The sequence below is a fragment of the Platalea leucorodia genome, assembly GCF_965183815.1.
Source record: "Platalea leucorodia genome assembly, chromosome: 6".
Classification (NCBI taxonomy): domain Eukaryota; kingdom Metazoa; phylum Chordata; class Aves; order Pelecaniformes; family Threskiornithidae; genus Platalea; species Platalea leucorodia.
In genome coordinates, this window is record NC_138828.1 from 69,588,100 (window position 1) to 69,607,589 (window position 19,490).

The following is a 19,490-nucleotide window of genomic DNA, read 5'->3' on the forward strand; positions in this document are numbered from 1 at the left end:
CCATGAATGTTTCTTCTGGAGGTGAATATCAGCTGTAATCGTTTGTGCTGGACATTTGCATTAGCCATTTTCAATTTTACAGACAGACAGGGTCTGCATGTGCATCTGTCATTGAAAATCAGGTTCCATGGGGGTATATCCTTGTGTGCTCCTCTATTCCTCCTCAGCCTTTTGGTTCCTCACTTTGTTGTTCACAGTAGCATATCCCTGTGGCAAACACAGATAATGCTTACTAAGAAAAGTAATAAGTATAAGGTATTTAATGTATTTCTAGCCTTCTTTAATGTGTTGTAGCTGTGAATACAAGGCAAAAAGCAACACCATATGACCATGCTACTTTGGGAATGGTCTATAAACTGCAGTTAAAATAGTTTCAAGATATTTATGCAGTGCATAAGTCACGTGAATAGAGGTTTATCACAATCAGTAGGAATGCTGGATTTTCATATCACACATTTGCTGCTTAGGATGATTAGCAGGAAATTTAATTTGCACTAATTAGCCTTAGGGGAGCAAGAAATTAACTCGATGGGTAAATTTCACGTTTTACTATATACCGTACGAACATGGAAAAAATTGAGTTAAAGCCTGAATTGAGTCCTATGCTGATACACCGGACTTCAGTTTTTCTAAATTAAATTAAAAGACTGTAGAAAACTAATATATGCATGGTGCGTGGGTGGGATTTTTTAGGAGCTAGAGTCGTAGAATAGTCATTCAACGTATTCATTGAATTGTCAGCCACTTCCAGAGGGTGTGGTATGTTTTTGTGCATTAAATTACATTAATATCTAATATTACAGCAAAAGCTTTAACAAGTCCTAATTTTCTATATTTGTATATTACCATTATATAATGTGCGTTATGACTGCACATGCAATATTCCACACTGTGATGCACAGAGCAGAAACAGTTTTCACAGAACTACTGTGAAAACGCCATACTTTTTAATTTGCAACACCCACTTGCAAATACATTTTTAGGGTCAGGAGCCTTTGTTCGTATGCTGGCAAAATTCCTATGAAAATAATTTTTTTAGAAATTACTCTCAAAAGTCTACAGCAAATGGGGGAGGCATGAGTCACTGCATAGTCCTAATAGACAAATAAGAATTAGGAACTAATAAATTCTAATCTTGCCTGTTGATGGGGACTTTTCTATCTCATTCTTCCAAAACACAGTTTAGATCACTTGGTTTTTCCGTCTGTAAAATGGAGGCAATTTTTGTGTATCCACCACTCAGAATTACTGTGGATTGATTAATGCATGCAAAGCAATGAGTCATTTGGTATGGAAGTATCGGTCTATTATAAACTGAAGTGTTCTGTCATACCAGGCTTGTGGTTGCATCCAAATTTATCTGTAAAAAAGGAGATGGAAAACATCAGTTGCATACAAGATAATTGCCTTTGATGTCAGTGCTTCTGCTAGTTTGTGCATCTGAAATACACTCAGAAGCTCACTATTACTATTAGGTATTTGGAATTAGACCTTGTAGTGCTTACCTGAAACTGCTATTGAAGTGAGAGGTGTGACTTCACTGAGAGTTTTGGCTGAGTAAATATTGCAGAATTGGGTACCTTGAGTCCATAGTTTGGGGTTTAAGTGGTGCATATAAGCTAGTTGAGGCATCTGCTCAGACTTTCTAGCCTATGACATAAGTATTTCTGGTCTAAAGAGAGATCTCAGATAGACCTGTGAGTAGTCATATATCGTGTAGCATATATCGTATTGCATTCTCAGGTCCTTCTTCAGTCCCCAGGACTCTGATTTCTCAGCAGTAGCCCTCCTATTCAATCAAGCACGTGTGTGCATGTGTATGTGTATGTGTGGGTGGGTATATATAAATACACACGTGCCCACACACAGACAAACATATATGTGTACACAACCCCCCTATATAAATGTGCTTTGCCTTTTTGGGTGTATGAGTGTATTTCTGTAAATGCTCACCACTTGTATTTTTTGTACATTTATGAGTAATATCCAACTTTCAGTCATAATTGACACCATGTGGCTTTCTGTATAATAATTACTTTGGGACAAAAAACCTTGCAGATGGTTTCAAGAGTGACTCTAACTCGCCATCAATGTAAAAAGATTAAATAAGATGAGCCCACTCCCTCTGAATGGAGTAAGCCGTTTTCATTGATTTCAATGGGAGCAGGCACAACTTCATTTCTACAGCAGACAGAGAACATGTATTATATTCATTAAATGAAAGTTTGATTTCATTGCGCTTAAAATTATTCATGTTCTGTTAGCAAATGGTTTGAGATTTTATAACCTAGAGCATTTGCTGAATTCTGCTTTGTATTTTCCTCACAGCAATTGGAAGGACCCTCATTCCTCGTTATTTTAGCACTGTCTTTGAAGGAGGTGTAACAGACCTGTATTACATTCTCAAGCACTCAAAAGAGTCATACCACAACTCATCCATCACAGTGGACTGTGATCAATGCACCATGGTCACTCAGCATGGAAAACCCATGTTTACCAAGGTAACAGGGAAGACTCAATAAAGCATGTTGTTGGTTTGGTTTTTTTGTTGTTTTTTTTTTTTTTCTTTTTCAGCGTATATAAGGGTTCAAAATATTGGCTGTTGCATTTTTCTGGTAGACTGAGATTATTTCTAATACTGAAAACCCTTGAAGCCATTTAATTACTATTTTCTATATTCATTACGTGACTGGAAAATTCTGTGGGCATCCTCTGCAATTCTCCCAGAAAGATTGCAAGAGAAGCACATAATGCCAGGTTGCCAGAACCATCAGCTGTAGATGAATTAAATTCAACCTGCCCATCTCCTTTTCTCTGGGCTTGATTTTAAAGCAACAATGAGATTTCACATTGCTGGTACCTACCATTTGGGATGGTATGCTTTACATTTGATACTTACCCAATCCAAGGTCTATAAATCTCTAGGAAAATAGTGATTTAATACAGTAGGATGCCGGTCCAAAGGGCAGTGAAGTCAATGGAAGGAGTCAATTGATTTAAACGTGCTCTGGATCAGGCAGTTAGTGAATATTCAATATTTGTAATTGATAGTGAATTACCTTCATGCATTGGCCACTTCTAGTCCTGTAATTAAACTGAGTGCCAGATATTTATAAAAAACAGTACCAAAGAGGTGGAAAATACAAATTAAAACACAAATTTTCTTATATTAAAAAAATCAGTAAACTGATTTTCAAAATTGAAATGTACCCTTTCGTAAATTAACAAGAAATGATGATTTTCCATCTTGTACCTGTTCCTCTCTATGAATTTTAACCTTTGCATGGAGAAAAACACAAAAGCAGAAGGGGCAGCAGGAGGACATAACCCGTCCGTGTTGCCCGTGGCCTGCAGTGGAGTCAAAAAACGCACCAGCTGTTGGCAGCATCATGACCGGGGCCCACAAGGCGTGTGCTGTTTTAGCATATATGTGAGTCCCATCCCTTCGTAGTGTCTTCCCTGACATCTTCATGGCCCTTGGAGTGGGGCTCAAAGAAGAGGGAGAGGACGCCACTGGTGTGCGGAGCACTGGTGAGCTGGGAGGTGTGCGTTTAATGGTGTCGTTGTTCCAGCTCTCCCACTCCAGCCCCCTGTGACTTACATAAACACAAACAGAGAGAGAGAGAGATGCAAAGAGACCAGATATTCCTAGGTAGCACTTCTTTGCCACGACGAGTTGTGCATGCTGGCCATGTGCAGAGGACGTGATGAGGGTATACAGTAGCTGCTGCTTTGCGTAGCTCCCTAAAATGATTTCTGTCATTTCCCTTTGTGTTAGCTTTAATGCAATAGCAAATAAAGGGGTTTTTTTGTTTAATCAGTAAACAAAACACGCTTTTCTTGATTCAATTAGTTTATTTTACTTATCATAAAAGCACATTACAGTGGTGTTACTTTGGAAGGGAGACTAGTATCCAGCAAGTCAAAGACAGGCTAGGAGCCGGGACGGGGCTGGGTGCACACCTCGCGTGAGGGCGGCCACGGTCGCCTCCCGCCGCACCACCCTCTTGTGTGCGGTGAGAGCCTCCCGGAGCGCCGCAGCCCTGGCAGTGCGCGGCCTGCTTCAGCCCTGACGTTTCTGTTCCCCATCCCAATACAAACCTCTGTATCCCAGCCGTTCAGGTGCGGATGTGATTTGGATTCTAGGAGAAAAATTAGGAGGTGTTAATGGCTGTATGTTTAAAATCTGACTGTGTTAGTAAGAGCAAATTTGAAACAAAACACGGTAGTTGGTGGAACAAGGGAGAAAAGAATATATTACTCTCTCAGAAAGTTAGAGCCAAATGTTGTCTCAGCTGTGTGTGTGTAACTTCTAGCAGAGATACTGAGGGCACAGATCTTGTACCCCAAGGTAAACGTCTAACTCTCACAGCATCGGTGGTGGAACAAAGCAGACCTCCTGTAATAAGCAGCACTCCAATGGACTGCGTAGCTCCTTAGATCATGTCTGAATTTGACCCAGTGAAGCTACCACGAAGAGTTTTTTTAATGCAAAAATACAAACTAACTATATTTGTTAATAGCTGTTTCAGTTTCACAACTTGTAAGCTACAAATTCACTGACTTCTAATATAATGGGCTGAAACAGTTCTCATCACGTATTGAATCAGGAATCCACAGCTGCATTTCATTCATTTCGACATTTTCCTAGTTAGAGCAACTCACTGCGTACTGCAGTGTTGGACGAATATATAAAATGGCATTTCCAATTTTTTTTTTTCAAACAAGTATGGCTAGAACATGCCTAACAGTAACAGTATGAACAGTCCAGCTTGTCTTTAGAGGGCAAGAGGTCCTTGTAAAGTGTCACACACTTTAAAATTGTTTTATTGAGGTATAAATAAATACTATAAAGAATTTAATACAGTTCAGTGGCATGAATTAAATGTGGTAAAAGAAGAGACTGAAGCCCAAACTACCATGTTTGTTTACCTGGCAGATGCTTCATTTTTTTCTCCAGGTAAAGGAAAGCTTTAGAAATCCTCCTAAGTCTCTGTTTTCACTGTGTTTACCAACACTCCAACTTTATGTGTAGGCAAACTGTTTTTCTGCAGTTAGCGATGTTTATTTATATTTCCCGATAGATTGGCAGAGGCAAGCTTTGCCTTCACCACTGAGCAGTGAGCAACCCGTGTTCACACCGTTCTCTTCCTGCGCCCGACAGTGCGGCCATCAGCTGGATTTTATAGGTGAAGCCCTTGAAACTCAGTGATTTTAGTCCTTACGAACAATCTTAGGCATTTCCCAGATTTGTACAAGCTTTAGGTTTCTTTTCAAGCACAGAGGCAGGTTTGAGAAATGGTCGTTAATAAAAAGGGAAGAGTTTTAAAAGATGCCCGGTGTTCGGAGAGTGAGACTCTCAGCAGTAAGGCACAGGACCAAAGTTGGTTTTCATAGGTGCAAGCAGTTGAAATTCCTACAATTAATAAGTGCAGTGAAGGGGTTAAAAAGCTATTGGTTAGTTTGAGAAATGTTCTTTTTTAGTTTTTTCCTGGCCTAGTCTAGAGCAACCACGTGATATACTGAATGCCTGCCAGCCTCTTTCTTGTTGATCCTCCGGAGACCATCTGTGCTGGGGGCATTGATTAGAGTGTGTCTGCTGGGATTACATCTTTTCTGTTGCCATGCCAACTAATCAGCTGATTTTGGTTACCACAGAAACAAAATGTCAGAGCTCACAGTACGGTAACATGAATTCAGCACAACAGAAAATGTTTTCTTAATTGGAGACCCTTTTGATTTTTTGGATTCTATGTAAAAGGCAGCTTTAAAAAAAAATAAGAGAGGCCCATTTAAAATAAGAACTGCGCCAATTTTATTGATTAAAAGCAATGCGTAAAATTCTGCTCTACATAAGGAAATTAAATTCCTTTATAAGATGTATAAATTTTTACCACTGTGATATGAGGTATGTGTTTCAGTTTTTCTATTAAAATTTGTTAATGCCAGTACATAAAATAAATCTGTTAAGAGCTGTGGGGTTTTGAGCTTAACAGAAGAAACATTTGAGAAGCCACAGGTATTATTACAAAAAAATATTTTAAACCTGAAATATTTTCATGTTAACTGCTCAGTAATCGGGATCTTTGGCCTCAACACAGTAACATTAATATAAAATGTTTTTCTTCTTGTATGAATCCTTAAGTGTGTGCATGTGTACCCCTGTGTAATTTCTTATCATAGTGCAACTGATGAGAAAATCAAAATCAGGGTCAAATGACAAAATAAGTCCCATTAAAAATTTGAAGGCATCACTAAGGTATGTTGAAAAGGGCAGATGAGAACCTGTTGCAAGATTCTCCTTCATAGGTCTACAGTAATTTGTCTATATAGTATGTCTGTTTAAAATTACCTACGTGTTTTTGCAGAAACAACCAGGAGGAAAAACTATGATGACGTTAAGTGAACTGTTAACCAGAAAAGCCACACATTGCCCAAGTGGGAACTAGCCAAGTCTGAGTTGGGGCTTGTAAAAAGGCTCAACAGACTCAACTGAATCTAGGATGGCTAGTTGTTCAATCAAATATTAGCTGTATTAAAAATACAGTTGCAGGAACCTTTTCTTTTGAAAGCCATTACACCCTGTTTCCACCATATCTCTGGACCCTGCACTTGCAAGTTTACTTTGAATAGGAGTTGTAAGTCTGAACATCCAATTTAAAGAAAAAAATCAACAACAGAGGGAGTTAATTTTCAGATCATGCATCATTTAAAGTACTCCAGTCAGGATACCATGCTGGGCATGTATTTTGCACCTTAAAGACCACCACAGCCACAGCGTTTTTTCCACATACAGTTGTGGACAGTTGTTTAAAAGTCCTCAGTAATTTATTTTACTTTTCATTTCCAGGTGGTACCCACTTACTGCAGTTATTCCTCCCATATTTTCTCTCCTTTCTCAGACAAGGCCCCTCACAAAGCTGCGTGAGCCACTTTCTGTGGAAGCAGCTCCGCTGTCCACGACTGCAACCTCGTCTCTGCTCCCCTGGCTCTCAAACCTGCCGTGGCAGTGCAGCTCATACAGCCCGATGGCATACACCCCATCTGGCTTTCCTTGGATGGGCAGGGTTAATAAAAGTAGATAAGAAATGAAAAGTAAAAATGGGATAAAATGCCTGGAAAAGACAAGAACGCTTGGAAAAGACAAGAAGGAAAAAAATAGGAACAAAATCAGGTTTGGCCACAGGCATTCAGGGCTCTGTACTCCAACTGGACATGAAAGGAAGGTTTATATGCCAAGCTATTGTAAGGAAAAGGCAACATAAAACTGGTTTGGGAATGACTGGTTCAGCAACTTGACATCAAGTGCGCGCAGTTGCACCACAGCCACCTCCACTGCGAAGTTCAGTCATTAATTAGCAGTAGCGAACCGCGAGGGAAAGAGAATTGATGCAATAAATAAGATTTAGCGCACGCAATATTCTATGTTTGTAAAATGCTATAAAATCTATAGTATTATAAGTTACTGTCTCTGCAGTAAGGCCTATGAAGTCATTTTCCCATATTCGTTTTTTCTCCCCAAGAGAAAAAAAAAACAATTAATCTAGCAGAGATGAACAATAGAATACTGCTCTGATATTTTTGAATGTTGTTTAATCGATGATACAATACCATTGCAAACAAAATTCCTGGGAATTTATTTCATGCATTTTATGTATTCTAGGTATGCACAGAAGGACGTCTTATCTTGGAGTTTACTTTTGATGATCTTATGAGAATAAAAACATGGCACTTTACTATTAGACAGTACAGAGAATTAGTCCCACGCAGCATTCTAGCCATGCATGTAAGTAATCCTTTTTTCACTTGACCTAATGCAAAGAGATGAGATTAGGTTTATGAAGAATTCCAGCAAATTTCACACCCAAGGCAATTAACTATAAATATTTTGTTTTGCCTGCAACCGCATCCATTTACAAGTTCTTTCATCGCTCCCTTGTTTCTCAGTGCTTTATTGTTGCCACTGTTGCTATGTTTTCATTTTGTTTTAGCACATAGTTTTCCTTTTAATCCCATTTGGTGGTCTGTATGATTTGGGCCCATAATCTGTTCTTATTGGTATGAACTACACTAAATTTAGTGAATTTTCATCATTGTAGGTATGAATTATATTTAGTCTTTAAATTAAGCATTGTTACCCTTGTATGAGACAGAAAAGAAGCAATTACCATGTATTTACTTGGAAACCCTTAGAATTTTAATCGAGATCTTCTTTTTTCACATTTCAAGACTTTTTTTTTTTTTAATTGTATGAAAACACACACAATGGAATATTAAAATATTAAATACTCTACAGGTTGAAGTCAAACTGTTATAAAGTAAATCGTTGGGAAGAAACAAAAGACAGAGTCTTATTGCGACTTCCAGTTCTGCACTGTAGGATCGTTCAGATTAGCAGTGCTCCATATGCAAAATTATTTGCAGGACTGGTTTTATAGAACGTAAGAACACAGGCCCAAATACATGCCCATATTTTGACATCAAGTTACTTAGATATCCATGGATAAAGATACATTCTTCGTGAGGAGTTTTAAATAACTTAAGCAGCCTGGACTCTTCTGAAAATGCTATTACAGGCCTGAAGAAAATACCTTTGAAAATCTGCCCCACCATTTCTCTCTCTGAGTTATTTTAGAGGGCTGATCTTCTGAACTCTTCAACAGTATCCCGTTAAAGGACAACGAGGATGGCCATGAGCAACAATATGTATTTAGAGGGCTGCAATTCAAAGAGAGTAGGCCAGGTTAGGCAGCAACCACCAGGTATTAATTTTAGTAATGAGATTGATCTCATTTTAAAGAGGAGGCTGGTCTCACAGGTAAAGCTCCTGGCTAGGGTCAGAGAAAGACAGTGCTTGCATTTTTCCTGTTTAATTCTGGGAAAATAACTTAGACCAGAAGGGTTCTCCAGCCTGTGCTTAATGCCACTTACGTGATCAGCTCTGCTGAAGGTGCCTTGATGAGTTCTCTCTGCTTCAGTTTCTTATCCACAAAAAGAAAATGACATCTTTATTCCTGCCTTTATCTGCTTAGTCTGCTGGGACTCCCAGCCAACAAATGGAAGGCTCAAAGTGTACCGTGATTCCTCAGGAAGCTCTTTGGTGGGGCCCTGCTTGCTTGCCACCCCGGTGCATGACCAGACCTCCTAGGTCTCTCTCTTGAATGGGTAGGGACAGAAAGAACATATTGGAAAACGGTCTTTATTCTGCTCCAATTTCATAAGGTTTTGCATTTTGCTGTGCAAACAGAACTCTGTAGCTTATGACATAAATGTAGTATCAATGTGTATTTTTTCCATAGGAATGGCATCTCTCTTCAGAGAACCCTCCCTGCACTCCACTAAGCACATAGAGAAAAACAAATAGACAAAAAGCAAAGTGAAAATTCTTTTTTCCTCTGTTGTTTAGGCACAAGACCCTCAGGTGCTGGAGCAGCTGTCCAAAAACATCACTCGAATGGGTCTGACAAACTTCACCCTCAACTACCTCAGGGTAAGCATACTATAGCTGCTGATTATTGTGAGCATTTTTTAAAAGTTACTGTTAGCTTTGAGTCAAGGTAATGAGAGCAGAGCCTGTGTCAGTCAGGTAAGAAATGGACCTTACTCTTCATGCGGATGAAGGAGGAACACAGAGACTGTAATAAAGATGTAGCTGCTAACAATGCGCCATTAAAAAGGATAAGAATTTTATCACGGAGTTGAAGCAATGTGTGAGTAGCCAATGCTTTTAAAGGTCTTTCTTCTAATTTTTGAATAATGGCTTCATTTTTTGTAAGCAAGAAGTTTTCCACCATTTTTCCTCTCTGCTTCACTGTTCCTGAGAAAATGGCAGCTCGTTCTTGTTAAGAGCTGCCTGTCTTTTCCAGCTCTTCGACCTCCCCACCTCTCCCAGGCAGAGGCAGGGCTGAGGGAAGGCTCAGCTCCAGTCCTGTTTGCAGCAGTCCCTCAGAGCAGTCCTCGCTTCACTTGCCTCTTGGAGCCTAAGCTCCCTCCTCAGCCTTGCACTGAATCAAGTGTGTTTTTTATGATTAAATAATGCATTTGTTCCCATTGCTTTTTGACCCTTAAAGTGCATTCAAAGTTTGGAAGTTTATTTTTATTTTTGAAAGTATTCCCTGGTGTGGGCTTACAGTGTATACACTGAAATACGGGTTTGTAGAGTTCATATTTCAAGGTTAAAATTCAGCTTTTTCTTATTTCTAGACATGCCATTAGTAGATAAAATGAGGCAAATTACTCAGTGATACACCAAACTAACTTGGCCAAGAATATCTGATTTTATTCCTTTGAATTGTGTGAGTAATTATTCAAGATGCTTTTTTAAGATAACAAGAACACTAGAAAATGCAGTTATTTGCAGCCTAATGTAGAGCTGTACCTGATTGATAGTCTATATTTTAGTTGCACTTCATTCAGGTCTGTGATCTTTGTTACACCTTCCCTCTGGATGGAGTCCTGCCCCCAGAGCATTTTGAACTCTAAGGGGGACAGTGTGCAGACTGAGATGTGCGGTGAGATTTCTCTCACTGTATCCCGGCAGCTTATAAACAGCCTGCAGTTGTCCTTACTCTCCCAATATGATAAGCCATTGCTGATTGTTGCTTATGTGGTGTTAGCATAAAAGTTACTGCTCAAATTACAGTCTGAGTTATGCAGGGCAGGGCTGCTGTAGTGTAACTGAAAGAAGAATATGGCATAAAACCTCAGAGGAATAATACATTGCATTAGAATTTTTCCATGTATAAATACAAGAATAATAGGCGTACGTTGTGCATATTGTATTCTCACAGTTAGTTTACTCTCTGGTTTGGTACAGAGAGCGACCATTGAGCTTTGGCAACATCCCTATAGCCGCACTGTTGTTGTCTCGTGATGAGGCATCCTAGAGCACATTCTCCAGAAATCCCCACTGGGGATTCCCCCTCAGTCACACCAAGTTTTGCATTACACCCTCGTGGCAAACTGGGCAGCAAGCAGCTGGCTTAGATAGGCTATTTCCATATTTTCTTTCTAAATTCTCCTGTGGCACAAGGCATTGGCCTTCTTTTGAGGTCTTCATCCCCTTAGCACGACCAGGCACACTGGCAAGCACTTGGGCTGCTGGAGCGTGTCCAAAGAAGGGCAATGAAGCTGGTGAAGGGTCTGCAGCACAAGTCTTATGAGGAGCGGCTGAGGGAGCTGGGGTTGTTTAGCCTGGAGAAGAGGAGGCTGAGGGGAGACCTTATTGCTCTCTACAACTACCTGAAAGGAGGGTGTAGTGAGGTGGGGGTCGGTCTCTTCTCCCTAGTAACAAGTGATAGGACGAGAGGAAATGGCCTCAAGCTGCACCAGGTGAAGTTTAGATTGGGTATTAGGAAAAACTTCTTCACTGAAAGGGTAGTCAGGCATTGGAACAGGCTGCCCAGGGAAGTGGTTAAGTCTCCATCCCTGGAGGTATTTAAAAGAAGGGTAGACATGGTGCTTGAGGACATGGTTTAGTGGTGGACTTGGCAGTGCCAGGTTAACGGTTGGACTCAATGATCTTAAGGGTCTTTTCCAACCTTAACAATTCTATGATTCTATGACACCAGCCGCAGTACTCAGTACCTGTCCTCCGCAAGGCTCAGAGGGCCATGCTGAATTTGCAGTGCTTTCTCTGTCACCGACCCCTTCCAGGTCCTTTGTGGCATATTCGGTAATTGCTGAATGTGACAATGCAAATGAGAAAGACAGGGTCCCTGTTAGGATGCAGCTGGCGTCAGGCACCCATGCTGCTCCCCCTGTCAGCATCAAAAAAAAAAAAAAAGAAAGGAAGGACGGGGGGGAGGGAGGAAAAAAATCCTTAGAAAAAGAAAACTGGGATCAAGATAAGCACTAGGGAGATGAGCAGTGAAGTGGAAGGGGATGAAAAGATGAAGTCTTACTTTTTTTTCTTCTTCCAGACTAGTTTTGTTAGCTTAACAGACAACATTAGGTCTCTGGGTGCAAAGCTTCCTCTGGCTCCCGCTGTGGTGATTCCAAAAGGAAATCTTCTTTTTTCCCAAGCCAATCTTTGCGTCTCTCTTTCTTGTGGTGAGGAATTGATCATACTGCTCTTTTTTCAGATGTTCAGCTCATCATGGGAGCTCGTATTAGATGATATATTTCCATTTTGATTTACTTCTTTCCCAATTACTTTCTTCTGTTAATTTTAACATGAAAATCTTTTCTGAACTTGGGATTGTAAAATCATGCACTAAAAAAATGTGGTAAATGCATTTAGGTTTAAGGTGTTTTGTTTTGTGGCTGTTTTTTTTTTAAGTCAGCATTTTATGATATTTTATCCAGTCTTCCCCGTGTTTAGTAATTAGCACTGTTACATGGTTTTGAATAAGGATTTGAAACTAAGCATAAAAATGATTTTCATTTTTTTTCTGCTGCACACAGCAAAGGCTTCTGATACTCATAAGCGAAAACTTCACTGATGGGCAGAATTAATCATTTTTATTCTCCAACGTGCACACAGCAGCAAGCTGTGCTGCAGTCTCTTTAAGGGCAGAATTTAAACCTCGATTTCAGATGGTTGTGATATAAAGGTACAGCCTGGATTTTTTTACATTCTAGACATCACAGAATGCTAAATCATTGCTAGTTGGGATAATTGCAGTTGCTGGCATGTAAACCTCCATTCCAGAGTGCCACATGCCTGTAGAGCCACTGCTTTGGATGCATGCCCTGGTTTGTCTTCATTCCCTCCAAGTAAAGCTGTCCAGCATAGAAGAACATTGATTTTGTAAATCATATTTAATACAAATTTAAAATATATCTTCTTGGAACCTGGAAATGAAATGTTTTGTCCTGTGTCATTTGCCAAATGCTCTTTCTCCCTGCTTTCTCTGGCTCTGTACAAAACCATAGGCTTCCTGTCTTTCTAGTTACCAGTTTGTTTTGTTCCAGCATAATTGATTACCTCATCAATGGGGTCAGCATACTTTGCTGTAGCTGCTGACTAGGAGTTGAATAGGCTGTCTCAGAAATAATGAGCAAAACCTTGTAGGTTTTAAATTAATATCAAGGTTTTTAAAATGTAATTTCTCATCAAGTCATCAAGTAGTAGATATTACAAACTATCAGATAATAAGGCCAAGACCTGTATCCTAGTCTCAGTCGGTACGAGTCCAGGAACAATCAGAAATCCTGTACGGAGTTTGAAGATGGAGATAACGCTTAAAGAACAGTTTCCACCAAGCTACAATAATTTCATCCCCACACATTACCTTCTTTTTTTTTCCCCCTATGTAATTTTCTAGTTGCTCAGGTATTTTATTTAGATTTTCAGTGGATTTGAATGTACTCTAAAAACAGTAGCTTTATACCAGCAGCCCTATTCACAATTTGGAGCTCAAATGTTTCTTCCTGCCTTCTAAAAAATTATTTATTCTCTCAAAATTTCTGAAATTATAAAAAAGCCAGCCTTTACTGTCAATTAGGCAGGACTACCTGGCCTTACCCTCAAAATGTAGTTTTATCTTGCCCAGCAGGTTTTCAAAATTTGTCTCGGCTTTCTTGCACTGGTTGGGTTGGAGCGATTTCTTAGTGCTCTTCCCCAGGTGTAGCTATTGCCTCATCCCCACGCTGTGGGAGGGCTCTGGGAGCCAGTTCATTGGTGTTAATGGAGCCAAATCTGCATCTGTCCTTTGCAAAGTGAGAGTCAGCGTGGCAGAGCCCTCCCGCTCTGCGTCGGGAAGGGTATCTAGGCAGGGGAATGCACACTCCCATTTCCCCTTACATCCTGTATGCCTATATTAACCAAGGCTTCTCTGAGCTACAAATTATCCAATTTATTTGTTTTCTGTATAAACCAATAATGAAGTGTTACTATTGCAACACAGAGGACAATATTTTCTGAATCCCCACTTTTACTAATTTAGTTCTTCACTAGACACTTTAGGATTTCTTCTGCTAGGAGGATAACACGAATTATTTAATGGGATGCAATTTTCTGAAGGCAGTACTTACATTGCAATCAAAAGCCATTGGTCTGTATACCCATTGTTTATGCAAAATTTTCTTTTGCACATGCAAAATAGGCACGCATGCAACAGCTTCCTTTAATGTGCAGGGAAATTTGCTTCTCTGAGTACCGTTTCATGCATGGAAAGGATATGAACTCAAATCATTTGGGAGCTAGTTTGCTCCTAGTATGTAACAGTTTGTGGCAGCTATCTGGTCAATATTTTACAGCTGTTTGTGTATCTTCAGTGAAGAAGGAGAAAGGTTACATGCAAGAGTGTTAAGGATGCAAAGTCTGGCACTGGGAGAAAAGAAATGCTATATTTAGTCACCCATGCAACATGGATTTGTTTCGCTTTGTGAGTTACATTATATCATCATCTTCTAACTACATCATCATGCATTGCATTTCCCACAGGTTCCCCGACACATGCAATGCGCGGCATGACTAGCACTCTCAGCAGCGAGTGGTCCAGTGCTACTCATTTCCTTGTAGGCTTTTCTGCAGTGTCATGCTAGTATCTCAGCTGCGAATGTCAATGGCTGCGTAGCACCGACCAGCTGAAGAGGCCTTGTCATTCCCGGCGTGCGCGTCTGGCATTGAGGCGCAGAGACGAGCACCGGGGCACGCAGAGGGGTCAGCCAAGGGGAGGGGGCCATTTCGAGAAAGCAAGGGCCTGGTTTTGCAGAGCACTTGGAATTTCGTCTCGTCCCATATACTAATAACAAAACTATTGCCGTTAGATGCAGTCTGTTGTCTCAGGCTAGCAGTATAGTTGAAAAAGGTGTTTCTGGGAACACACTAGGGAAAATGCTTTTTCCATTACTTAGTACCGCAGTAGAGCTCGGGGGCAGGGGCAGTTTGTTAAAGCAGCATTGGGTTACTCTAAGCTCAAACTTTCTTGCTCTGCAGTTCCCTGCTTCATGCTTCTGCCACGTTTCCATGTTTTCAGTAGATACGAATGAAGTCCTATACACAGCAACTTCGTTTACTTTGTGCTGTGCACTGAATGGGGGGGTGTTAGAGAAACAGAGTATGTGATCGTGTAGCGAGATGCTGTATCCTAATGGATATGAATAAGAAATTCTATTAAGGGTTCACAAGCACTCCAAGGAAGGGGGTTGGATCATTTAATCATTCTGGAGCTTTTCCTATGAAAGCTGTCAAAATTTTAAAGAATCCTCAGAACTGGAGATGCTGAAAGCAGACGCAACATTTTGTAGACTTTATTCCTATAAATGATGGAATTTTTCAACCTAAAATCAGCTTGGGGCAGCTCTCCCCAGAAAAATGCAGTCAAAATCAGAGGGTTCTCACAGAAGGATTCAGATGACTCTAGCTGGCTATCCGTACTCTGTGCCAACTATAATTAGCTGATTCTTCCAAGGTTTTCTGGTAATGTAATTTCTTAGCATTTATTTTAGTAATGATCACAGTGGTTTCTGTTCCTCTCTTTTATGCATCTAATGCTTTACAGACAGTGTTATATGTTACTTTCAGAATAATAAATGAGAAGAAATGTATTCTTTGCAACAGCTCATTCAGTCAAATGTTAGCTTTTCACTTTTTTAATAAAGACACATCACAAAATACTTATATTGAGAGTTATTCCTTCATAAGCAGGAAAGATCAGAGAAAACAATACAGCAGAATGTTTAAAAAAGAACTAATCAGGATGGAGTGGGTGGGACAGGGGGGCAGGGATGGGAGAGCTGCAGAGGGTGGGACAGGTAGAGAACGAAGCACCAACTTAGAAATGTTCTGAAGAGAAGATGGAATCTGAAGCGATCTCTGGACAGGACATGAGTTGGAAAGATAACTTTCATATTGTTAACAATAATAGTGGTATGCTTTTCATCCATTGATATCTAAGCATTTTATTAAAACAAATGAAGTGTTTTATAGATGGGAAAATTGTGGCACATGAGAAGCAAACAATGGTGGAGTGAACCTGATAGCATTTAAAAAAATCAGATGGCAATTTTAAACCAGACTTTGGAGAGTACAGTGAGCTGGTGCAGTCATGACCACTTCTGCTTCTCATGGCTCAGAAACAGATTTTAGTGTCTGTGGACAGCAGGAATTTCAGAAGGCAGTGAAAAATGGGGAATGGAAACAGAGTGCAAGTGATTAGAGAACAAATTGGGATTTTAGCAGAAATGGCAAATTTTACCGGTGGTCTGGAGATGGTAATGGCCAGTCTTCACACAAAGGGCACTACTAGGCTCGTGAGTATCTGTTAAGAAGAAAGATATATTGTGTATGAACACAAGCCAGCTACCATGCCCACTGGACATACAGACCATATGACCTTTGAAATAAAATTAAGGTCTGGACTAATGAGAATGGAAGGATGATAATCAGCGATGTGAGTCCTTGAAGCATCCATGAGTAAGAAATCAGAATGAAGTTAGGTTGGAGCAGTTTAAAAATAAAAAAGTCAGAAAGGTAAAAGAGAGACAAAGACAATGCACTAGCCATATAAAAACAAGCTACAAGATTTGAACTAATAATGTTATTCCAAAGAAAAAAAAAAGATGAAGGAAAAAAGTCCAAGAACACAGCCACAGGCTCTCTTTTTAGAAGACCAAATTAAAGCTTGGACTAGTATGCAGTGCAGTCATAAATAATAATAACTATTAATTAAGTTTAGGAATGAGAGCTGCAGAGGTACGATTTGTATGAAGACCTGAAAACGCCAAAACTAGTTTCTTGTTCAAAGCAATGAAAACAGCAAAAATTTTAATTAGTTGTTTAATATTGAATATCCATGGGTGTTTGGTGCAAATTGTTATGCAGGGAGGGGTCGGTGCTCAGAAGAGGTCAAGAAATAGGCTTTAAAGCAAAGCTGGTCGTTCAGATCTTTGTTCTTGGAAGCAGTTATTTTAGAACCTGAAGTATTCATTGTAGAAAGCTTATGGCAGCCCTGTGGTCTCTTGATTTGGAAAGTGAATCCTATACGCCCCCACCTCTTGTTTTTAATCTCCAGAAAGATTATTTCATGAATCTGTTTATTGTGATATCACAAGCAACTCGGTCATATAATGTTTTTAAATAATTTTCTGTACGTAGTTAACTTTACTGGTTGGCCTGCTTGTTCCTTCCCCTTCCTCTGCCACTCTTTCTATAGGTAAAATGGCATTACCACTTACCCATCTCTGCTGGAGAGATCTTCTTTGATGCATCACAAGATCAAATTTGGCTTTTCCACGTCTACATATGTTGGAGTTTTGCTTTGGACTCTTGAGTTTGATCCTATTTCTAGGATGTTCCCAAAAAGAACATCTTTTTTGTGTGATGATCTTCAACATTCTCATCTTTCTTGTGTGATCCCCTGATGCTTGTCTGTATGGAGGATGCCTCCCCACTTTGTCATTCAGTCTGTCCGTATAGTCCCACTTTTTCTGCTGTAATCTCACCATTTTATATTCACAACAGAAACCCTAAAACCTAAAACCTGACTCTAAACAGTAAAATAGACTGAGCATTTCAAAAGTGAATAATGGTCCTGGGTTTCTTTGGGTTTTAGAGACTGGCACACACAAAGCTAAATTTGTCTTCCAGTCACCTCCCTTGGACTGGTGCAAGCACTGTCAGGAGACTGATCTGATGAAAAAACTAATCTAGTCCTTTCTACCCAAATGATGACCATCCTTAATAGCTCCCTGAGTGCTACTTGTGCTGGGCAGGGAAGAGAGCAGCAGTATGGATTCATATCAGCTGTCATCTGTCTTGAAGTTGGACCTCATCTCCAAATTTGCCAGCACTGAAAGGAAAAGACAAGAAAGTGCTGGGGAATCCTACAGATCCTAAGCTGTAAATTTCCTTTTCTTACTTCTGGATCTGAGAACATCATAGCAGTTGTGTCTGACCTATTATGGCCTCACACTGCTATAAATTTATTCACTTCAGTAGAGTGACTACTGTCTTTCAGCGGTACAATTTAGAGAAGACTCTTGCTCGTACCAGATTACCATAATTTACAAAACTTGAATTGAAAACAAAATAAGCAGAAAGAGAAAAGGTTGATTTATTGCACTGGTTTTGGGTGAAAAACAAAATTCTATCTGTATATATGTGCATATGGATATAAATGGAACACACACTTTCGTTGGTTCCCTATGAACCATACTGTTTAGTAATTTACTGATTAATTGCAAATATTCTTCATTTGTACTAACCTATTAGAAAAATTCGGTAAACTTTTTCACTGCTGTATGTACACATACATGAATATCAGTGTCTATCTAGTGGTCATTAATGAGCAAATCTGTGCATTGCTTTTGATTTCTAAGGATACTTTCTGTTCATGTTAAAGGAAGTATCAACAGGCGTATCAAATTAATAAACAGAAGCCCATGATTTTGTGTTTACCTTACCTAAGGTAGACCCATAGGATGTAACATGGAGAATCTACAGGCAGCGCTGATGAGCAGAGGTGCTGAACCAGACTTGTACTGATGCATACATGAGGCTTGTGAGCGGAGTGGAGGCAGGAGACATTATTAAAATGATAGCACAGGTTTCCATCTGAATTGTGTCATTTCTGGTACGGTGTTCTGCACAGCTAGAAAACTGTGCTATATGGAGTGTTCCTCCCTACCCCAAATCTCTTCCGTAAACCTGTGCCTTGTTACGTTTTCCAGTTGGTGTTGCTGCCTCACCGTTACTTCATAAGGCAGTTTGTTAATCAAAGATCCAGTTCAACATCCACTAAAGTCAATGGGTATATCTCCTTTGATCCAAATGTCATCTCATAGTTTTTCATTTATTCAGAGGTCTTTTATTCCCATAAAATCCAATTTATTGAAATTAATTTCTCCATTCCCCTGGGCAATTTTAGCCATGAAAATGCCATGCTTCATGAACAACAACAACAACTGGTTATTTTTATTGCTTGTTTTTTTGTTGTTTTGTTTTGGGGTTTTGTGACAAAAGAAAATTAACTTGATTTAGCCACAGATTATAGTTCTTAGGTGAGCCCAAAGGAACAAATATCAACCTCGGGATCTGATTTGAAGAAGCGGTTTAGGAATAGAAAAGAATGAAGGAATACAAAAGAATAGTGCTTCCATAGCAAGACAGAGAATTTTTTCATTTTATTAATCATTCAGGCAAAACTTAGAGCTGATTTAATTGAAGGACGGTGCAACATTTCTATGCAAGATAAGGTGCTTTTACTAAAGTAAGTATGAATCACATGAAAAAAAGCCCACAGCCGTATTCCCTAGCCTAGATTTCATAGCATCTCATTTATAAAGCAGGATTGGACCCAGCTATGCTGGATCAAAACCTCCAGGGAAAACACAAGCACTGTTTAAACAAAATGGTGTTGGTGACTAGGCAGAGATCACGGTACTCTCCAGAGCAGACCTTGACTCACTCTGGTGCTTCGCCGCACCAGCTTCATCAGGAGTATTACCACTCTGTATACCACAATGTAACGTAGATCCCAAGTCTACAAGAAGGCAGAGGTTTCTGCAATGAGGAAAAGTAATGAAATATAAAATGGAATAAT

The 19,490-nt window shown here is 39.8% G+C and overlaps 1 protein-coding gene across 6 annotated transcripts in view; it reads left to right on the forward strand.

Annotated features, from left to right (window-relative positions):
- The window catches only part of LDB2 (LIM domain binding 2), a 224,338-nt gene that overhangs the window by 167,491 nt on the left and 37,357 nt on the right, over window positions 1–19,490 (forward strand). For all 6 annotated transcript variants that reach the window (XM_082315579.1, XM_082315576.1, XM_082315578.1 and 3 more), the window contains 3 exons: window positions 2,329–2,501; window positions 7,664–7,786; window positions 9,407–9,490. In XM_082315579.1, the coding sequence (XP_082171705.1) occupies window positions 2,329–2,501; window positions 7,664–7,786; window positions 9,407–9,490 (380 nt within the window). The remainder of the gene's footprint in view (window positions 1–2,328; window positions 2,502–7,663; window positions 7,787–9,406; window positions 9,491–19,490) is intronic.